The sequence below is a fragment of the Drosophila erecta genome, unplaced genomic scaffold (assembly GCF_003286155.1).
Source record: "Drosophila erecta strain 14021-0224.00,06,07 unplaced genomic scaffold, DereRS2 tig00000092-arrow-pilon, whole genome shotgun sequence".
NCBI lineage: Eukaryota > Metazoa > Arthropoda > Insecta > Diptera > Drosophilidae > Drosophila > Drosophila erecta.
Window position 1 is genome coordinate 10,809,127 of NW_020825207.1, and position 19,967 is coordinate 10,829,093.

Consider the following 19,967-nt stretch of genomic DNA (forward strand, 5'->3'; position numbering starts at 1 on the left):
TGCGCCAGCTTTTTGCATGAAACGTAAAAAGCTTCTCTCATATTAATTATGTGCCCGATTCAATTAGGGGTGGTGGTTAAGAATATCCTTGAAGTTCGTCTAATTAGGCTAAGCACCCAATGAAAGTCAGGGCGCAGTGGCGGAAGCGAAAGACTTTTTCCAACACCCTTTTTGTGCTCAACTGTACCCAATAAATGTACTTTGTGTATTCCGCCCGCATTTGTCATTCATAATTTGACTAAAGAACGGCTAAAAAAAAAGTTGCGCAAATAACAGCAAAACACAATCAGAGAAATGCGAACTGATAAAAACTGAGAAGAACAAAAAATGTTGGTCACGTAACCTCCTTGTTTGCCAGCACCCAGAATTCCAACGAGTTCGCTTCTCTGATTAAAAAGTTGGGCAAAAGAATATTTTTGCATTATAGGCGAAAAGATCCTCGGCAAGGACCTGCACTCGCCTTTGGGGTAATTTATAAGGCAAGCCACACAAACACTCGACGCGAAAAACTCAGCTCTCGACACGATTCTCCTTCCGAATTCTCAGCTCTCTCCTCAGCTCTACTCAGAGGTCTCCTCAAAATTTTACGCGCCTTGACTGCTAAAGTGGGCGCTGGAGGGGGCGTGGCAGGACCTTCTCACTTCTTTGGTCTTTGTCACAGTCAGGGACAACGAAGTCTGCGTATTTTGCATTGGGGGGGAGTAGGGGTGCAGTCGCTTCGCTGGAAATAAAGACCGTGATGGGGTGGCATTGTTAACAGCCAGACTTGAATTACAAATTCAGCACAATGTCCTTTTGTCATTTATGCATTTCGCTGTATAAATTAAGCACAATGAATAGGAACGGCCACAGGAGCTTGCAGCTGGTTTTCTGCTCCTTTAGATAAAAGACCAACTAAGCGGTGGCTGGAGATTAATAAGCCTAGTCCTGCGGTTGGGCATGCCCACATGCAACTAACTGGGAATCCCTAGCTGGGATTTGCAAAAAGCCCCACACACGATATCCGAGCTGAAATCTAGAGCACGACTTTAAGTTTTCATGAAGCAAAATGTAGAGATTAAGGTTCAAGAGTGAATCCCATTGTTGGCCAATTTTGGGGGTTCATCAACAAGATTCAAATCAACAGATTACAGCTGAAATGTGGGTGACTTTGCTCTTTATGTTATTACTGGAATTATAAAGCAGATTACTAAATAATATAGTTGTATCTTATCATGCAACAGATGTGTAGTTTGTGAGCTACACATAACTGCCTCCTTTAGGTGGCATTTACAATATCTTTGAATATACTTGGAAAAGGAACGCTAACTTATTTGAATCTTCTTTCTGCAGGTGGCAGTGGCAGCGGCGGAGGAGGCGGCGGCGGAGGGGGCGGCGGTGGAGGCGGCGGGAGTGGCAGTTCCTCGGACGTATCGAGGGATCACTGCAACAAGACGGTGGACATCTTCGAGGACATCAGCTCGCCGGAGGTCACCAACCAGAACGTGGGTCGTCCGCTGACCTGCTGGTACCGCTTCCGGACGCTGAAGGGGGCGCCCCGCGACTTTGTGCTGCGCCTGCGGTTCAAGAAGTTCAAAGTGGGTCAGCTGCTGAATGCGACCCACTGCGACGGCGGCTACTTGCAGGTGGGTGTGTGGGTGGGTGTGGGTGTGGCCAGTGGCCGACTCTTGATTTATTGGCGCCGCATGTGTCGGGGGCTAATTTATATCGCAGGCTAAGCGATGACGTACGCGACATACTAAATCGAGTTTTCCTGCACCCATTGTTGCAGATTGTTGATGGCAATGCCAAGACGGATGTTTCGAATCGCAGGGAGCCCGGAATGTTCTGCGGGGAGGCGGAACAGCCGCAGACATTCATCAGCGAGACCAGCTATGTGAAGGTGCTCTTCCACACGGACAACTTTACGGATCAGGTGAGCCAGCAACCAGGACACTTTCTTTCGCCATCTCGGCCGGGATCTCGATGGGACTTTTCATTTTTGTGCTCCAGCCAGGAGAGAATTCCAATTACTGCCGGGGCAACAAAGACGGGCATCCTTGAGGCCCTCCGTCTGTTGTCTTTTGTCGCCAGAGTCTTGCCACTTACACTAATAAACAAAAGTCCCCTTGTCCTGCCTCCTTGCATATTTCTGGGGCCTTAGATATATATCTGCACCGAGAGAAATTCAGCTGTGCAGTGGAAACTAGTTTTAGAATTGTATAACATTTATAGCTCCAAAATATGGATTCAGGAAATATAAATATCAATATTTATGGAAATTTAGTACAATTTTTAAGTGAAATAAAAGAGTTGTCAAACGCACAATTCTAAATCAAGATATTATGATATTATGCTTTTATGATTTCTATGTGAATAGTTATTCAAAAGTTAGTACCTTCACTGCATTTTGCCCAGTGTGCGTGTATAACTGTCTGTATATTTATATTTATCACATAATTTAAGGAAAATATTACAGCACACAAGACTTGGCAGCCTGTCTTCGCCCTTTTCACTCCGTCATTCCCCAACCAGAACCCCCGTTCTGCTTTTCCCGAGGCGACCCCCATCCTTGCTCCCTGTTGTTGGCTGCGCTGCTTTCATGTCCTGACCCGTGTTGCTCTATCTGCTCGGTTGCATCTATGCAACTCACTTTCGCACTTAGCGAGAGTTATACACACAGATACTCCTGCCAGCCGGTCTGTGTGTGTGTGCATTATTTTTCTATTTTTCCTTATATTTAGTTTTCCCCTTTTCTGTATTTTTGCATGCATTATTCAGGAGTGGGTGGAACGTCTATGGCGTGGGTGGACTGCACTGTTGTCTGGCCTCCGTCTGTCGGCGTGTCCTGCGTCCTGTCTCCTGCATCCTTTTTGGCTGGCTGGCGCCGTCAGTCTCCTCCTGCTGACATATACATACATATATATACACAGCAGATTATACATATAGACGCATATCTATGTGAATTTTTAGCTCACAACTTGAATTCTATTTAGCTCCGCCCCGTTCGCTTTTCGTTGCTATTTTTCCTCAGATTTTCCTCACTTTATTTTTTTTTGTATTTTTGTATTGCTTTTTTGTCAACTGCTTGGCTGCCGCGTTTTTGATGCGGTATTTGCATTTATAAAATGAAAGATAAGTTCTTTATGTCAAATAAAGAATTTCAATATTTATAATGGAGATTTTTTTGGGCGAGTGCGGAAGGAGAACCCTTGAAATATGCATAGCTTGCAAATGGTAACAGATGGAGGGAAATTATACTCAAAAAAGGAAGACAATAAAGCTTGTTATTAGACGGGAAAGTGGCAGAAAAAGCAATAACTTGTTTGTTCATTTTTAAGGGAATTCTGCAAGGATGGAAAATTTTAGACACATGCATTTCCTTATTAAAAATACCAGTAAAACCGCAGATACTTGTTTGCTTCTTTGTATAGGGCAGCTTTCAAACAGAAGTTGCAATTGCTTATGCGTTTCCAATGTTAGTTTGCTTATGAAAAATATATACTCCTCCCAAATGAAGCATTTGCACATGCCAATCGCCAAGCCACTTTTCCAATCTCCCCCATTCCATCATAATGATATAGCCTTCAAAATCACACCCCCTTGAATATCCATAACTCTATTCCGGCCTTCCTGCTCCATTCAATCCCAAAGTCAAATAGTTGCCCCACTCTTTTCGCTGTGCGTATTGGATGCAGGCGATTGGCTTTATGGACCGGCTTACAACAAGTTGCATGGATGTGCAAACACAAACAACCGAATAAAGCCATGAATGAGTGCTCCAAGCTGCAAGCTCCGAGCTCCAAGCTCCACACTGCCACGCTCCACGCTCCGGAGCAGAGAAGCTGGAGAGGGCGGCAGGATTGTGGGTCCGCCGGCAGGACAGGACACCCTCCAGAGTGTGTCTTATGCACACCTTAATGGAGTCATAAATATTTATGAAAACTCTCCAAGCTCGCTGGAAGTTGCAAGTTGAAAGTTGGCGGATGCTGCGCTTTGTATTCGTTTTTTATTTTCCGCTTTCTGTTTTTGCGTTAAGCAGAAGGGAACTTTTTGCCACTTATTCGGTGCGAGTGCGTCGGTTTGAAGGGCCAGGGGGTATTATTCAGTAATAAATAAAAATAAGCGACAGCTACGGCAATGTAATAACACAATTTAATGAGGGCCAAGTCAGCAACGCCCAGTGGCGGCAGAGGAAACGAAATAATTTCGCATTCGCATTAACATAAATTCCATGCGAAATAAATCAAAAATAATTTCACAAAAACGCGACACCAAAGAGCAGGCGGCAACAAATCAGTTTGAAATTTTAATTTATTCGAGCGCGAATTTGTCAGGACATTAACGGCAGGACGACCGTGGAAATCATCGGCATAATCTCCACTGCCATCGCCATCGCCATCACCATCACCATCATCGTCATCATAATCAAGCGAATCGGGATCAGCAGAGCATTCAGAATCTACACAGCGAGGTGTCAAACGATTGCCATGGAAATGTTGTATAGCTAAATTCAATAATAACAATATTAATAATATGTAATAATATACAACCATGAAACCTAAACAGCAAGCTCACTACTCCATTGCAGCTAAAGCAAGGTTTAGCAAGCAGAAAATGAATATTTGAGGGTATTTGACATTCGCTTTCGGTAGATACATATATATTTAAAAGACATCTTGGAACTCCCGATATTTTCCCTCGGTGTAAGCCCACATACTCGTATATAGACATCTGCATAAATATACTGCACTCGAGCTGGGGGTTATCTTTGGGGTGGCCAGAGCGGATGGGTATCCACGTGAGCAGCATCTGGATAAATCGAAACGAGCCTGTGTCTGCCATTGTTCACATCGTTAAGTGGCGCTAACGTCATTGACGCCGGTAACGCATTTAATATTGACATGTGCATTACGCCCCTCCCCTGGCGAGAAAGCCACCCACTCCAACCAATTGGGATCCCCCGGCGCAATCCTCCTGAAAGACCCACGATGGAAAACGGCCAACGAGGTTTATGTGGCCATCATGGATGGCGCAGCAATTTGGGAACGGGGTGAATTGATAGCCATGACGTTGACTTTGCGGCAAGTGAAAAGGGGGACGGGGCATAAGGAAATCGCTTTTGCGGCTGTCCGTCGATAATTTCGACTTCGATATCCGTAATTGAAATGAATGTACATATTTTGGGACTGGCGCAGCATAAATTCGATTAGCAACCAAATCGAATCAAAGCTCACAAATTGCCAATAATCATTGCTTTTGTTTAGCCTATCGAGTTGGTCGTGGAACAAATGGTGTTTGATATTTTAATGTGTGCCATTTTCAAAGCCAAGACACTTAGTCGAAATGGCATTGCAACAATGGAAAAATTGTCATTCTTCAATCGAGGAAATGTAGATTTCATTAACTCAAAAGCAATTCCATACCTTAAGCAGTATTTTTGACTATTTAATTATTAGTTTATTTCATTACATCCCGTAAATAATGTGAAATAAAATCAAATTGAAACCCAGTTTAAAGACGGCAGCGCACATGATAAAAGAGCAGCCTTGAATAAGTTTCAACCATTATTATTCTGGAATATATTTGTTCAGGCATCTTGGTTCGTTACCCTTTTGTAACCACCGTGTTTCCCCCATTTCGCCTTCATTTCTTTTGGCCATTTCCAGCTGTGTGGGCGTAGGGCGTAGGCGGCCTGCGGTGATGGGGGGCGTGGCAGCTGCCTACGTCACTGCAGCACGTCATTAGCGCTGATGAGGCAACGGCAACCGTTGCAATGGAACAACAGGCAAACAGGATGGCAGAGGCTCAGTGGAAGCTCTGAGTCTTGTGTGGGCGTTGGTGGCAAGGCAAATGACATTGCACATTTCCATGCGGCATGCCATGGAATGAAAAGAGGACAGAAGAGTGGGTGGAAATGGGCGAGTCACGCAATTGTCTGACGGCGAGCCAAGCTGAAGGGAAATTGACAAAATTCATCAGTAAGAAGGGGCGAAAGGGCGATGGGGCGTTGCAGGGGCACACACTGCGTATACGTGATTTTCAGCCATTGTCCACTCATCCCGCACTTTTCTCTCTATCTTCCCATTGCAGACCTACTTTACATTCGATTCACGCGCGGAACAGCAAACCGAAGTCTATCTGCGATATGGCCAACATCCGGAATTATATCCAAATCGTCGCGGCGAAGTTGTCCAAGGGTGAGTAAATGGGTAGCCAAAAAAAAAAAGAGAATCCAAACGGGTAATCGAATGGGTTTTCCAGAGAGGCTCTTTTGGGATTTCGATCTTTTATATAGCCCCGGCGCTAATTCAATTTTATTACTGAAATATTGAGCTAGGGTGGCATATTTTTGATGGCCCCGCTTCTGACAAAGGGGCTTGTCTTCGGCTCGCTGGCACATTTCATAATCATACACGAGTCGGAAAACAGCGGGGAAAATCCGGCAACAGAAGGTCGCATTAAATTGAATTACTTGTGCTTTCTGCACTGCGGCAAACATAAAATTCGCGAGCGGGAAATCGGGGGGATTTGTGCCTGAAGGATGGCTGAAAAAGTCGGCAATTGAAAGCAAAGAGAAGAATTCATTTCGCTGGGCACCTCCCACCCGAAATCCTGACAAAAATAAAACTTTGCAGACATTAAATTTTATTTGATTCTCTTTTTGGAGTTGCCATTTTTTCCTCCCCCCCACCTCGGCTCTGCCAGTCTAACTTTTATCTTAATAAAATAAGTTGCAAGTTTTAAGCAAAGATTCGCCTGAAAGTAACGAAGCGGGGCGGAATATGCTAGATATACCCAGATGATATTTGTGCACATGCATGCAAGTGTCTGGAAGGAGAAAAGTCTGCGAGTACGAAGTTTCAAAGTAGGCTTTTTCTCAAATAACTTGCCATTGCAGATGATACTTGGAAATTGAAGAAATTGCAAAATGAAATGGCAAAGCCGTTATAAATATCTTTTTATGCATGTGTATATAGTAAGAGCATTTTACAGATATGAATTTCTATAGCCTCACCAAAATTAGATGTTCAGTTATCAAAAAGAAAACAAACAAATTAAAAATTTCACAATTTGTCAGAATATCATTTTACCTAGCCGTACAAGGGAGTATTTTCTTACCAATTAAACGGACCATTAAATAAATTTAAAGTAAAGCCAAGATTTTGTAAACATCTATTAAAATGTTAAGCTTTTATTTTCCCATTTAAAGCCGTTCTTGTGCCAATATTTTCTCACTTTAACTGGCGTCAAAAGCTAGCTTTTCAAGAACCCATCGAGGACGACCTCGAGGACCTCCTCCTTGTGGAATGGCGGAATTCCCGCTTCGTATCACCCACATGGCCAATATGATTTTTATGCTAATTTTGCGGTCACGCGCCTCGGCAACCAAGCCAAAACGCAAACCCAATTGAAGACCAAACCAAAGCAAATTGGCTGAGACAAAGAGTGGAAGGATAGGGATAGGGAAAGGGCAAGGGAAGGAGAAAGGGAGGAGGTTGTGGGAAAAGGGAATAAAAATGGTAATCATATTTACGCTGGCCTCTCCTTTGAATGATTTTTCGTTTTCTATACTTAAACAAATGGAAAATTATACGCACAAAGCTCGGAACGAATAAAATTTAAACACACAATCTTTTGTTGTAATTTACAACAATTTTACAAGCCTGCAAAAAACGCACATTTGTAGAGGGGAAATTGGTGAGGAAGTGAAACAGGGATTTCCAAATCAGTGAACACAATTTTCTGGCTTCCCTGGCGCAGTTAAAGGAATGGGCAAACGAACCCGAAAAGTTCCAAGGATCATTTAGGACGCCTCCTGGGTAAAGCCTTCACCGGGGGTTTGAGTGATATAACCAATTTGAAACAAATTAAATTAAATAATCAATGTTTACTTATATTTGGTATTTTCCCCACCAGCTCCTACTGCGAACGGGAGTATCGGGATTGTCGCCTGCAGACCTGCTATGTGCAATCGCCCGCGTATCCTGGCCTATATCCTCGGGCCCTGAATTGCCGCTATAAGTTGCACACTCGGCAGCCGTACATCAAATTGTATCTGCAGAATGAGCAGTTTGCAGTGGATGGTCAAAGGTGAGTGGGCACACAAAGTTTAATTAGCCACAATAGAATTAAATGTTGGCCAAGCCATCACTCCTAATTCAATTCTATATGAATATGTTATGGAGCAAAAACTATTACAATTGGATTAGCTTTTAAGGACAAAATAAAATATCAAATAATCAGAGATATTCTTTCTGTTTGGAAATATTATAATGCCATCAGGGGCACGTTGAAAAAGTTTATTTTATTTATGCAAATTTATTTCACCCCCATTTATCTTCCCCTTTTTTCGCAATCGAAATTAATGTTAAATGCAACACCCTGTAATTTGTCATTTTGGCACGCCGATTGCACAATTCACAAAATTCGACGACATTTGGCCCAAAAAGTGTGTTGTTGCCACCGGTTGTGTTGTTGTAATGCATTTGGCACGCTGACAATGACAATTTGACAGAGCGTTCGTCGCAAAAATTGGCACCAATTTGCTAGAAAACGTTGGCGACATGTCCTCCGCTTGCATTTCCACCATATCTATCTGTATGCGTCACTTTCTGAATCGGATTCCTCTCTCTGTATCTGTGACTCGCCGCCTTTCCATGTGTTTGTGTCTGGCGAAATTGGCTAAAGGATTACGTTTTGAGCGAGGTTGGCCTCGATTGTGGCGAGAAAAGAAGGGGTAGAAAATGCTTGCCGTCATGGCTGTCTGGTAATATTAATGCCAAAATGATGAGAGTGACTGGGAAAGCAACCGATTCAAGCCACCTTTAAATGCATAGCTCATAGCTTCCCCAAAATGCATACCCATTGAATTTCCTCACTGGTTCACTTTTGTATAGCAGTTATCCCAAATACGTCTGCATTCGTATTAAATATGCATTTTTAAACGTGAATTTATTAGCCAACTCCTCGCTGGCGCACCTGCAAATTATATTCGGCCTAAATCAGAACCTCCATATTTTAGTAGCATCCCTGTAACAATTTACATTTGCTTAACCAAAATGACCTTTCACAAAATATTTGCTTTGTCACGGACTCGGGGTAATGAGGGTGGGTCAAAGCTTCTTACCCCTCGACCGCCCACTGGGGATTTAATGGTTGGGTGGTAAAAACCTTCAGCTTTTAACACTTTGCACATTCCGAGCTCAAATGGCCGGCAGAAGTGACCGAGTATCTTTAAGCTTGTTTGATGTGCAAATTCTGGAGTCAGCATACTTTCCCTGGACCCCTGTCGATTCGCATTCCCATTCCTATACCCGATCCCGCTCCCGATCCCTCGTCCGTTTCGTATTCTCCAGCCCAGCACGTGCACATCAAGCAACAGCAAGTCGGAATTAGATAAGCAACATTCAATTTATTTTTATAGATTCAATTTGAATATTTACCTTTCGGAAAGTCCTTTGGCAGGAGGCAAGAGGCAAGAGGCTGGGGGCGACAGACGCATGTCAAAGTTGCCAACTTTGAGCTGGGTCCCCAAACTGGCTGAAAGGAAGGGGTGAAACTGGGGAGAACTCAAGCTTAAATCCCCCCAAAGTGTGTATTAATTTGCAAGTCTAAGTTACTTTCGGCCTGCAGGAAAGGATTAGACAAACAAACCTTTGCCAAGGAGCTAATCATGCTGGAATGTTGGCATTCTAAAAACTTTTCCCCAGTACAGGGAGTGTATGTTCTGCAGATGGGAAGTTATTTACTCTGGCATCGAGTTGCCACCTAGAACATCATTCAAAATGGTTAGATATGACTCCACCAATAGTCAAATATTAAAGTTCCTGCCAGCATTCACCGCTCCATATCTAAACAATCAACATAATCCGCCAAAGCCTGGTAAAAATGCGCCATAAATCCAGTTCATAAAACGCGACCTGTTCGGTAGCTCCAGTTTGAGATACGAAATGGATGCCGAGTCAGCACAAAGTTCCCTCGTGTGGCCGCTGTTTTATAAATCACTTCAGTTTATTGCACAGCTCCTTCGGCTGTCAAGGAATACAAGCCACAACAACATTCCTAATTCCTTTGCGCTATAGCAAAAATATTCTTGCCATCACAGCAGAAAAATTTAGTCGGCAAAACTTCGGCGGCCGGATGCCAAACAAATGCAAAAGTCATCGAGTAAAAAAGTTTTTTAATATGCCGAAATTATTACCAGTCAGTTGATGTTTTTTTTTACGCTTCGTTTTTCCCTTGGCTCTTTTTTGATATGTTATGTGCTGGCCGAAAAAGTTTTACCCCAGACTAAACAGCCATTTTCTCTGTCCCCTTCTTTGTAATCAACTTTCTGGCCAACAACGCATTTATTATCAATAAGTTGGATTAGCTCTTCGCAGACTCTGGGAAAAACTTGCTGACAAAGTGATTAAATTGACTGAAACGAACCGACTAGCTAATAGAAATCTATCTTTCTGCTACGTATAGATGGATATAGATACAAAAGTTGCTCAAAACTTTGCTCCGAAAACTTTCTTGCGATTGGTAAAAAAGAAATGGTAGAGAATGCTGGGGAAGCGGAAAGGCTCAATGAAACTGTCAATTAAATTGGTATTTTTGTTTCACTTGCCAAATCACATTCAACTGCCTCCGGCTTTGACTCACTGAATCGGTCGGTCTCTATTTGATTAAAGTTCAGTTCGTAATTGCCAAAGTTAGCTTTCAATTAGAAAGTTCACATTCACACACAAACACACACACACTCGCGCAGGTGAGAGGCATTTCATTTGCCTTTTGAACTGCCCACCAATCAGTGGGCTCCGCCAGGAGGAAGCAAAATTGTGAGTCCCCGTCATCGTGGCCATCATCAATAGACGGGCACAAAGGTCACTTTGTCTGGGCCCAGTGCTTTGGGCCGTGAGTCAGGGTTATGTGCCATTCGAGCGACCAGACGGCCAGCAAAAAAAAAATTAAAAGCATCCTCGACTGTCTGACGCAAGAAATTAGAAAAGGCTTCAGAACAGACGCTTCGGATTTTCCGCAGCCTTTTTACTTGTTTTTCTCGGAGAACTTTCTTTTTTTTGCCCGCCTTTCCTCGGGCTGGCAAAGTGCAAATGAATGTCATGACCATGGGCGTAGTTATGAAGCTTACGAATCATTTATTCAAGTCCATTTTAAAAGCATTTGGAAAATGGAAAAGCCGACTAATCTGTCTGCGTAAGATTGAAACAACGCAAAGTTACATCTGAACTTTGTGGACAAGAAGGTAACAACTTTTCGTAAAATAAACGTAGTTATTAAAGCTTTACATCAAACCTTTCCAAAATAAATAGAACAAAAAGTCCGCAGTAAAGTTAACAATGATATTATTCCTACATGAAAATCAGTTGAGGTTTTTAAACTTTTACTTAAAAATTCCCCTTTTTGATTGCGCCCCTGTTTCAGCAGCATTTTTTTCCATGAATTTCCGCCAGGCACTAAAAGCATCAGCACTCAGTCAGTTATTCAATTGCCAGCCTCACTTTTTATTTCATTTTTTGCCTTTTATTTTCTTCGTTATTTGTGGAACGTGAGTTTTTTAATTGTTCACTTTTTCAATTCTTTTCATTGAATTGACGGCGTTGGGAAAATTAAATTTACCCTTTCAACGCTTCCATAAACCCAACAAAGGCTGCAGTAATCATAAAGCGACTATTCATATTGCAGGTGTGAGAATGTGATGACCTGCCCCATCAGGCCGATCGGATCTGGTAATGAGCACTGTCCCTACGACTGGTTGGCCGTATACGATGGACGTGATGAGCACTCGCCGCTGATTGGAAAGTTCTGCGGCCTGGGCAAGTTCCCATTCAGCATTATTGGTGAGTAGCCAGGACCTGTGGGGATGTCCATCCATGGAGTCCCACCATCTAAACCATTTGCATATCCGACAGGCACATCACAATACATGTATGTGGAGTTTGTGACTTCGCCCGCTGGTCCGCTGCTCAATACTGGCTTCCATTTCAACGTTGGCAACTGGCCAGGTCATGTGGAGACGGCCGGGATCAAACACGGCGTCTGCGACTGGCTACTGAGCTCCGACTCTTTAAAGGACAGCAGTGCCAGCGAGGGCATCTTCCTCAGCATCGCCCACTGGTATCCGCCGAATACGTCCTGCAGCTACCACATCAAAGGACATGTCGGCGAAATTGTGCGTCTTTATTTCCCCAGGTAGGCATTTGGAATCTCTGGAATGTCTGTTATTTTATACAGTCCACAAAGTGCAGCTAAATGGTAGCTAGAATTGGCCGATTGAGGAGTAAAATCCTCTACAGCCTTTTATACGAAGTTATCTTTAAACTCACAAAGAGCACCTAAATACATAGGATTTATCGATTCTCTAGGTAGTGGTCACAACAAAGTTGCTGACAAAGTTTTGGTTTAATCAAAAATCAAATAAGTTTCAAGTTTCTTTTTAAATTATCATGTCTGCGAAAACATTTCCCAACTCGTGGCTGGACTCAAGATCGGGGTCACCACTTGCCATTTTGCGTTTACAAGTTTTTCCATTAAAATTTCCATTTTTGAAGCAGTTAGCCCGACAAGGACTATCCAAGTTGATCCCTCTCCGCAATCCAAAATCCTTTGGCCGGCCTTTTCGCTACAAGTGCAAAGTTTTGCGGCTATGTGGGCGGTTTGCATTTACTCCGTCGGATGGATTTCATCCCTTCTTTTCCTGGGACAATCCTCGGGGTTCCTCATTGCGTTCTATGCTGTAAGCGTATTTTAATGAAATTTTCCGCAAAGATTTATGTGACATTTTAATTTAACGTGTCGAGCTGGAGTTGTTCTTTGTACTCGTATATAAATCCAAATATATATACATTTTTACTTTGTCGCTATTGTCGGCGGTGTTGGTGTCTGGAATGTTGCTGCGCAAGTGTCTGAACTTTTGGCCAAGTGTCGCATTGATTGTGCATTTCATTTTGAGTATTTTCCACTGAATTTCCCACCAAGAGCTGCGAAATATATTATTGTGCTGCGGTTTTTGGCTTTGCATGGCACAACGAATGGCAGAGATGATGGCGAAGTTTTTCCACTCACTGACACTTTGAGGACACATCAATGATTGCGAGGGAAACAGCATTAAGGTGGGAGGTTTTAAATTGATATGGTAAAAGTGAAGTACATTTTTAATTGTTCTACTGGGCCGTAAAGACGTTAAGTAAAGCAGTAAGTAAAGAATTCCCATCGAAAATATCGAATATTTGCCAAAGTCGGTTTTTCGTTTTTCCGACATATAATAATTTGTTTTTAGCCACTTCTTTAAAAATAATTGTCTGAATATGGAATGCCATACCTCGTTCAACTCGTATTTTAATTTCCAATCGAACTGTGTCCAAAAATGGTAATTAAATTTTTTTGCCATTTTTTGCAAATTTTTATGATGCTACCCCTTACAAAAAATCACAAAAAAAATGATTTTCCCAAATTCGTCAAAAAGTGATAGGGATGGTTAGCATTGGTAATTAGCTGCTCAAAACTGATATAACTGTATTGAAATCGATACAATGCAGGTAGATATACTTATTACGATCTCTGAAGATTTCTGTTTCATTGGTTTGGGATTGAGACTGGCGTTTAACTGCCTTTATATGTCTACCTTCCCTGTAACCCAAGTACTTTCATTTACACAAGTTTGCCTCAAGTAATCCAGCTGCAATTGCAATGATTCTGGAGCACCTCCTCCGCTTGAGGAACCAAAACAACCTCTTAATGTTGCAGCCCTCTGTAATTTATGCAGAAATTGTTACCGAACATTGCCAAGTTTTTGCTAGAAAACTATGTGTACAGGGCAAACATCACAACAGCACATGGGGAAGCTGGTAAGATCGGGCGAAGACTGGGGGCCTTAAAATATCAAGCAAGTTTTTGCCAAAAGATAAATATTTATGTCCACCTACAGAAGGAAGCAGGATTTCCAAGAGAGCATCGAGTAACCATCGTAAGCCCATTGTTGCTGGATAACAGGGCAGTAGGAAAATTGGGAGGAAAATTGGGTGGAAAAGTGGTTGGGATGGTATCTGGGTGCTGGAAAAGTTGTGCGCACGTTTACACCGATTGCCATTAAGAGTTCAGAAGTGGGCAACATGATTGCGTGATTACAGTGCACAAAATGCAACCGAATAGGGTTAGCAATCGAAAGAGAGCGCAACATGCTGGGCGAAAGAGATGGCCAATGCTACGTGGCTTTGGTGGTTTTTTCTTTTTGGGGAAAAGTTCGAAGTAGACGAAAAATGCAATGGAAAACTGCGTTCGGCCCAAACCCACACTCCCACTTATGCCGCTCTTCTGGCCAAGTTGTTGCCCTTGTGCTTGTTGTTATTTCCAATGTTGTTGTGGTTGTTTCGCTTTTTTTTTTTTTTGGAGTTTGTTGTTTCTGCCAACTTCACTCAAGTTGCAACAACAAGAGCGGCAATAAGAAATAGAGGGATATAATGATCGGAACGTAGAATACCCTAAGATATTAGGAGAGCATATGACAGCTGTAACGTAGACTGTCACGATCTTATTTCCCATATAACTGACAACTTCCTATAGCGACCGATAATCCTAATCAATAATATCAGTACCATAATGCGTAACATACAATTTCCTGAAATATATATTGGGACTTGGAAGCAAACTCAACATCCCCAGCAAGGATATGCCCACACAGGCAGCCCATTAGAAGATTTTCTCGCAGTCCGCTTCGTAACTGTCAGTTTGCATTTACCTTGTACACCTTCCCCAACTCTTCCACCACCAGCCTCCTGAAAGGAACTCTCCCACCTGGCCCTGTTAGTGTGGAGCTGTTGTCCTGCCGCCCGTGCCAGGAGCCTCGAGTCTTGAATCCCAAGTCCCGAGTCCCGAGTTTCTAGTCTAGACGCTGTCGACATTGTTTCCAACAAAGTTGCTCATTTAAGTAACATGTCATGGCTTTGCCTTTGCTTTCGGATGCGGCCGCCTCCCTGGTTTTTTGTTTGCTCGGTCTTTGTCTACTACCTATCTACTGCTCCAGTGCGATTTTTCCAAGTGAGCTGACCAGATGTTGAACTACTCCTTGAGTATATTGCACTTAAGTTTTCTACCCAGAAGTGGGGGATGGATAAGCAATCCATTTGCTTGTGCAGAGCACACACTTTTCCCAATAATGTTGCGAATGGTCGAAGGGAGTTGCCGTGTTCAACTTTTACTAGCTACTAACAACTCATCAGCGTCTGCTTCAGTGTGCCATTATCCGATAGATTGTGTTACTATTGTGTATTAATGTCGACTATCATTTGCGACTTCCTATTACATTACGTTGTAGTTTTGCGACTAGAAGCAGCAGGAAAGCAATCATTGCTCGATGAGGTGTACATACACATATATCTTAGAGACATTCATAGTAATGTCCTTAGGTTTAAATTCTATTCCATCCAAGTTCTAGATATTTTCATTTTGATTGTATCTTCTATTACATTCAAAGCAGTAATAAACACGACAGTTTTTACCCCACGGCAATCTCTTAAATAACAAAAATAAAATCAATTGTAGTCATCCACCATGTATTTTACCGTACTAAAAAAAATCCGCTCGAAATGCACAAGACATGCCGCACACTTGGGCTATTTATAAGCCTTATGGCCACATAAACCGACGCTCTGGGCTTTTGGGCACGGCCCCAATCGACTCCCATATGCACATAACCAGGCTAACCAGTTGACAACAATTCCCGCGATCCCTCGCCCACCTCCACCCCCAAAATAACCCCGCCCACCGAGTCAGCATAGCGGAAAACTCGGACTGGGAGTTCGTAACGCGGCCTTACACTCAGAAAAAGCTGCTAATTAAAAGCTTCGATCATATTTTGTGATTGCATTACATTGTAAAGAACTAGTTCTCCCACGTTTATCTTTTTCAACATTTAGTTTGTTGTAAAAATAATTTGTTTGGTGATTTGGCGCAAAGCTGAAGGCTGTGATTTTTACGAGTGTAGCAACTGGAATTGGGCTAGGCTGCAAACGGATTACGAGGACATGCCGCAGGGTGTTGGGGCTTACTTTTCGACGACGCGTACGTGAATGACGGTATGGGCACGTCGAAAAGCGCCGAGAAGAAGCCGGGGGCTATGGGGATATAGTTGGGTAAAAAAAATACTATAGTAACTCTGCTCCATTATGAATAGTGAGGGGCGAGACTCACGGGCATAAAAAACAAGAGCGAAACCAAATGAAATTTGTGCCACGCTGCTGCCTGCCAGCGACGCAGATTAGGGGGCGTGGCAGCCGCCTACCCCCCCTCCGCGCTCCCTTCAAACTGCTGATGATGGTGATTTTTCTCGGCCACACCTCCCCCAAATCCCTTTTTCCCGGCACTTTTTCCCAACTTTGTGTGAGTTAATAAAATGTTGTATTATGTCATATTTTCGGATAGAGCCAAATGTAATTGCATAGAATGTATTCACCGACTCTGAATGACAGTTATACAAAAGGATATACGCAAATCCTAAACAGTAGTCGGGTTATAAAACCAGTTTGTGCACATTGCGGAATAAGTCACTGAGAACGATACATGGATTTAAGTGGTGGAAAATATTTAAGTTCCTATTACGGGTAAATAAACATGGTAAACAATATCCAATTAACAGAATACTATTGTAAATCATTATAGTTAAGATATTTAAAGACATTATCGAGAAGAAATGATTGGTGATTTGCAGTTGAACTTCTTTGAAGCCCTTTGATATATTAAAAAAAAAAAAACAATGTCCCCTTGATCTTTTCATTTCCGCTGACCAAACTTGAGTTTCCACCCCAAAGACTGCAGTCACATCAACCGGCAGCGTAATGCAGGAAAACTGCAGAAAATTGGCCTTCCACATCAACTCCTTTCAAATATCCTTGGCGTTCGCCCATCGTTTTCGCCAGCCTGCCACAAATAGTTTTGGAATGCAATTTGATGGAGGCAGAAATGCAACTCACATCGCGACCCCAAAAACCCAAACGACTCTACGTGTGTGCGATAGAGAGGTTCCCAGAGAAAGAGAGAGAGGGAGACTGCCAGATTTACCTGTTGGCAGGCGGAATTTATATTAAATTGTAGAGCCCAAGGACAGGCTCTACAGAATTGTGGCCTGGCACAGTGCCAGCAAAAGGGTTGGCACTATGGTTGGCAAAAAAATTAAGGCAGAAAAATCGTAACAAATTACTCTATTGATTTGTAGCAACACTATTTGTAGCAACACTAATGCGATCTCTAATATAAAGATAATACAAGATTTAAACCTTTTTTTCAGTTTCCGCATAAATCGAATCGAATCACCGATTTTAAAGTACGAAGGCGACTGCGGAGAATCCCTGACAATCTACGACTCCGACCATGCCGATCCAGCCCGGATTATCAAGACCTTCTGCGACACATTCTCTCGGCCAATGGAGAAGGTGGACTTCGTGAGCACCAGCCCCTCACTGTACGTGCAGTTCGACTCGAAAACAGGCAGTTATAGCGGCAGCTCACTGTACTACTGGGCGCACTACGATTTCTTCAACAATACTCGATTTGGGGACCCAGTGCCAAACACCTTATGCGACGAGGTGATGTATGCCTGGAAGCATCCAGGTGGACGCCTTCGATCGCCCTTGAATTCCCTGATTTTCAAGAGAACCGGTGGCAGCGATGTGCGTTGTCAATACAAATTTGTTACCGATCGAAGACTGTATGCCAGGGCCATAATCGAAGTGAATTCTGTTTCCTTCAAGGAACTGCCATATAACAGTAATGCCTGTACTCGGTGTCATGAGGAGCGAGTGGATAAGCTGGTGATCTGGGAGGAGCGGGATAAGTACCAGAATAACCTGGCCTGCTTTTGCGACAATATTCCCCGAGCGGTTAGAGTTATATCCTCGGCGGATCAAATGAATCTCGAAATGATTGTGCAGGGCCAGCATGCCATTACCTCCTACTTCAAGAACCCGAATCCTCTCTTCGAAGCTACTTATGAGTTTGCCCATGGTCCCTTGTGTGGTCCCATAACACTCGGACCCTCGCCAGATGGCGAGCTGGTATTCCCCTATAAGAAGGCCTTGGCCATGGTATCGGGACCCATGGCACCGCCAGAGCATCATTATCGCCGGGAGAAGTGCATTTGGGAACTGAAAGTGGCCGCCCAGCGAGATCTGTGGCTGAACTTGGAGAAAGCACGCTTTGCAGATCGCAGCTGCGAAAGTGCCAAGATCGAGGTCTATTTGGCGGGTCGGCTGGAGCCCAGATTTGTGGTTTGTCCCGAAAATATATCCTTGGCCAGGGATTTGCCTATCCTTACTACTGCGGAGTTGGGAGCCACGGGCGCCGATCAGGAACCACTGCCCGTGCTCATCCAGTATACGGGGGATGGCCAACCGGGCCGAAACATTTTCCGACTAGTTTGGACGGAACTCTTCCACATGCCACGTAATCCGGACGGCAGTCTGGCTGCCTCCCTTCTTCAGGATGGCGGTTGTGATTTTCGATGTCCTGGAGACACTGAAGTCTGCATTCCGAAGCACTTGCTATGCAATGGAATAGCAAATTGCCCAAATGTGACGCATACTTCGACGTTGTCGCAACTCACCCGACATATCGAGTGGAATCTGGAGCAACTGGGATTACTCCATCATGCTGGCGACTACCAGCAGTTGGTGCTGCATGATGAATCTCCCGAGATCTGCCTGAAACACGATCTCAGTGAGTTGCCATATGGAAAGTTGTCCCTAATAGCCCTCGGACTGTGCCTCATGTTCGCACTGCTTTTCGCGATTCTAAGAAGGATGTGCAGAAGCTCGTCCTTACACCAAGGAAGGCATCATCTGCAAGAGGATTACTAAGCACATTATTTACCCAAGCAACAAGAGTTCTGTGAACCTGTTTTCTAGTTTATTTGACCAATACTTAGATATTAACCATCTGATTATCCTTAGTTTTGTTAAAACTTAAAACTGGCACTGTTCGCCAACCATGCACTATTCATTATATTATATTATAATTATTTCAAAGAATTCAAAACTTTCACTTTAGGTTGCTTGCCCAAAGACTATGGTATTTTTACTGCATTGCATATAGGATCCCCATTACAAGTATGTATGTAGCTCTGACTAGTGGAGTCTATAACTTTCGCTCTACGTGACATATAATGAATATTAATTGAAAATAATTGTACGATAAAAACTATTAAAGCCCTCAAACATATAAATGTTTAAAAAACACACTCACACAAAGGAAAGAACTTAAACTGCCCTGAATAAATTAATTAAAACAAAAAATTGTCACGTGATAATTGTTGAAAAAAAGCGAAATACTTTAAAAGCGTAAAGAAACTAGATTTAATTAAGGTAGACACGTAAAATGACAAAAACAAAATGAAGTCGAAACGAAAACAAAAATTTAATTCAAAGTAAAAGAATAATTAAAATAAACAATTGTTGGTGGTTTTTATTAGTTATTATACCGATAAAATACAATATGAAAACATTGTACTATTGTTGGCAAATTGTCAACCGAAACATACATATATATACATACATGCATATGTATATATGTACGATATACATAATATAGGGTATATTTTTTGCACATAGATTTACCTAGTCCATAATTGAACGAAGAACTTCCCCCATGAATTCCACAAATTGTGGCAGAAATTTTAGAATGAGGAAATAAAAACCGATAATTCCCAGAGAAATTGTAAATTGAAACCAAAAATGGTTCTAGCATATAAGTCTATATAGAAGTGGGATCGGATGAATAAGAGTGGCATTACGGATTACAAAATCGAAGCCTTGTTCACATCCCCCCCTTTAATAAATTGTTGACAGTAAACTCCTCACTGAAACCTAAACACTCCTTGAAATTCTGCACCTCTAAGGTACAGCTGACCCCTAACCACAATAAGAATGTAAAAACCCCAAAGCAAGATATAAACAGGAATGTCCCATAATGAAATTGAAATCAATGCCCTAAAA

At 42.7% G+C, this 19,967-nt stretch overlaps 2 protein-coding genes across 2 annotated transcripts in view; one reads left to right on the forward strand and one right to left on the reverse strand.

Annotated features, from left to right (window-relative positions):
* LOC6548102 (ERI1 exoribonuclease 2) overlaps positions 1-19,967 on the reverse strand; it is a 99,716-nt gene that overhangs the window by 73,317 nt on the left and 6,432 nt on the right. The window lies entirely within an intron of this gene.
* Positions 1,410-19,216, forward strand: LOC6548378. The gene is made up of 7 exons (XM_001975101.3): positions 1,410-1,625; positions 1,772-1,915; positions 6,073-6,179; positions 7,900-8,073; positions 11,671-11,825; positions 11,898-12,177; positions 17,267-19,216. Exons 2-7 carry the CDS (start codon positions 1,823-1,825, stop codon positions 18,831-18,833), a joined length of 2,376 nt encoding a protein of 791 aa, XP_001975137.1. The 5' UTR covers positions 1,410-1,625; positions 1,772-1,822; the 3' UTR covers positions 18,834-19,216.

Excerpts from the sequence above, each read along its gene's own strand:
- LOC6548378 (XM_001975101.3), top strand. The coding sequence starts at position 1,823 with ATGTTCTGCGGGGAGGCGGAACAGCCGCAGACATTCATCAGCGAGACC. Across the intron at positions 8,074-11,670 it reads TTTGCAGTGGATGGTCAAAG|GTGTGAGAATGTGATGACCT; the intron begins GTGAGTGGGCAC and ends TTCATATTGCAG. Across the intron at positions 12,178-17,266 it reads GTGCGTCTTTATTTCCCCAG|TTTCCGCATAAATCGAATCG; the intron begins GTAGGCATTTGG and ends CCTTTTTTTCAG.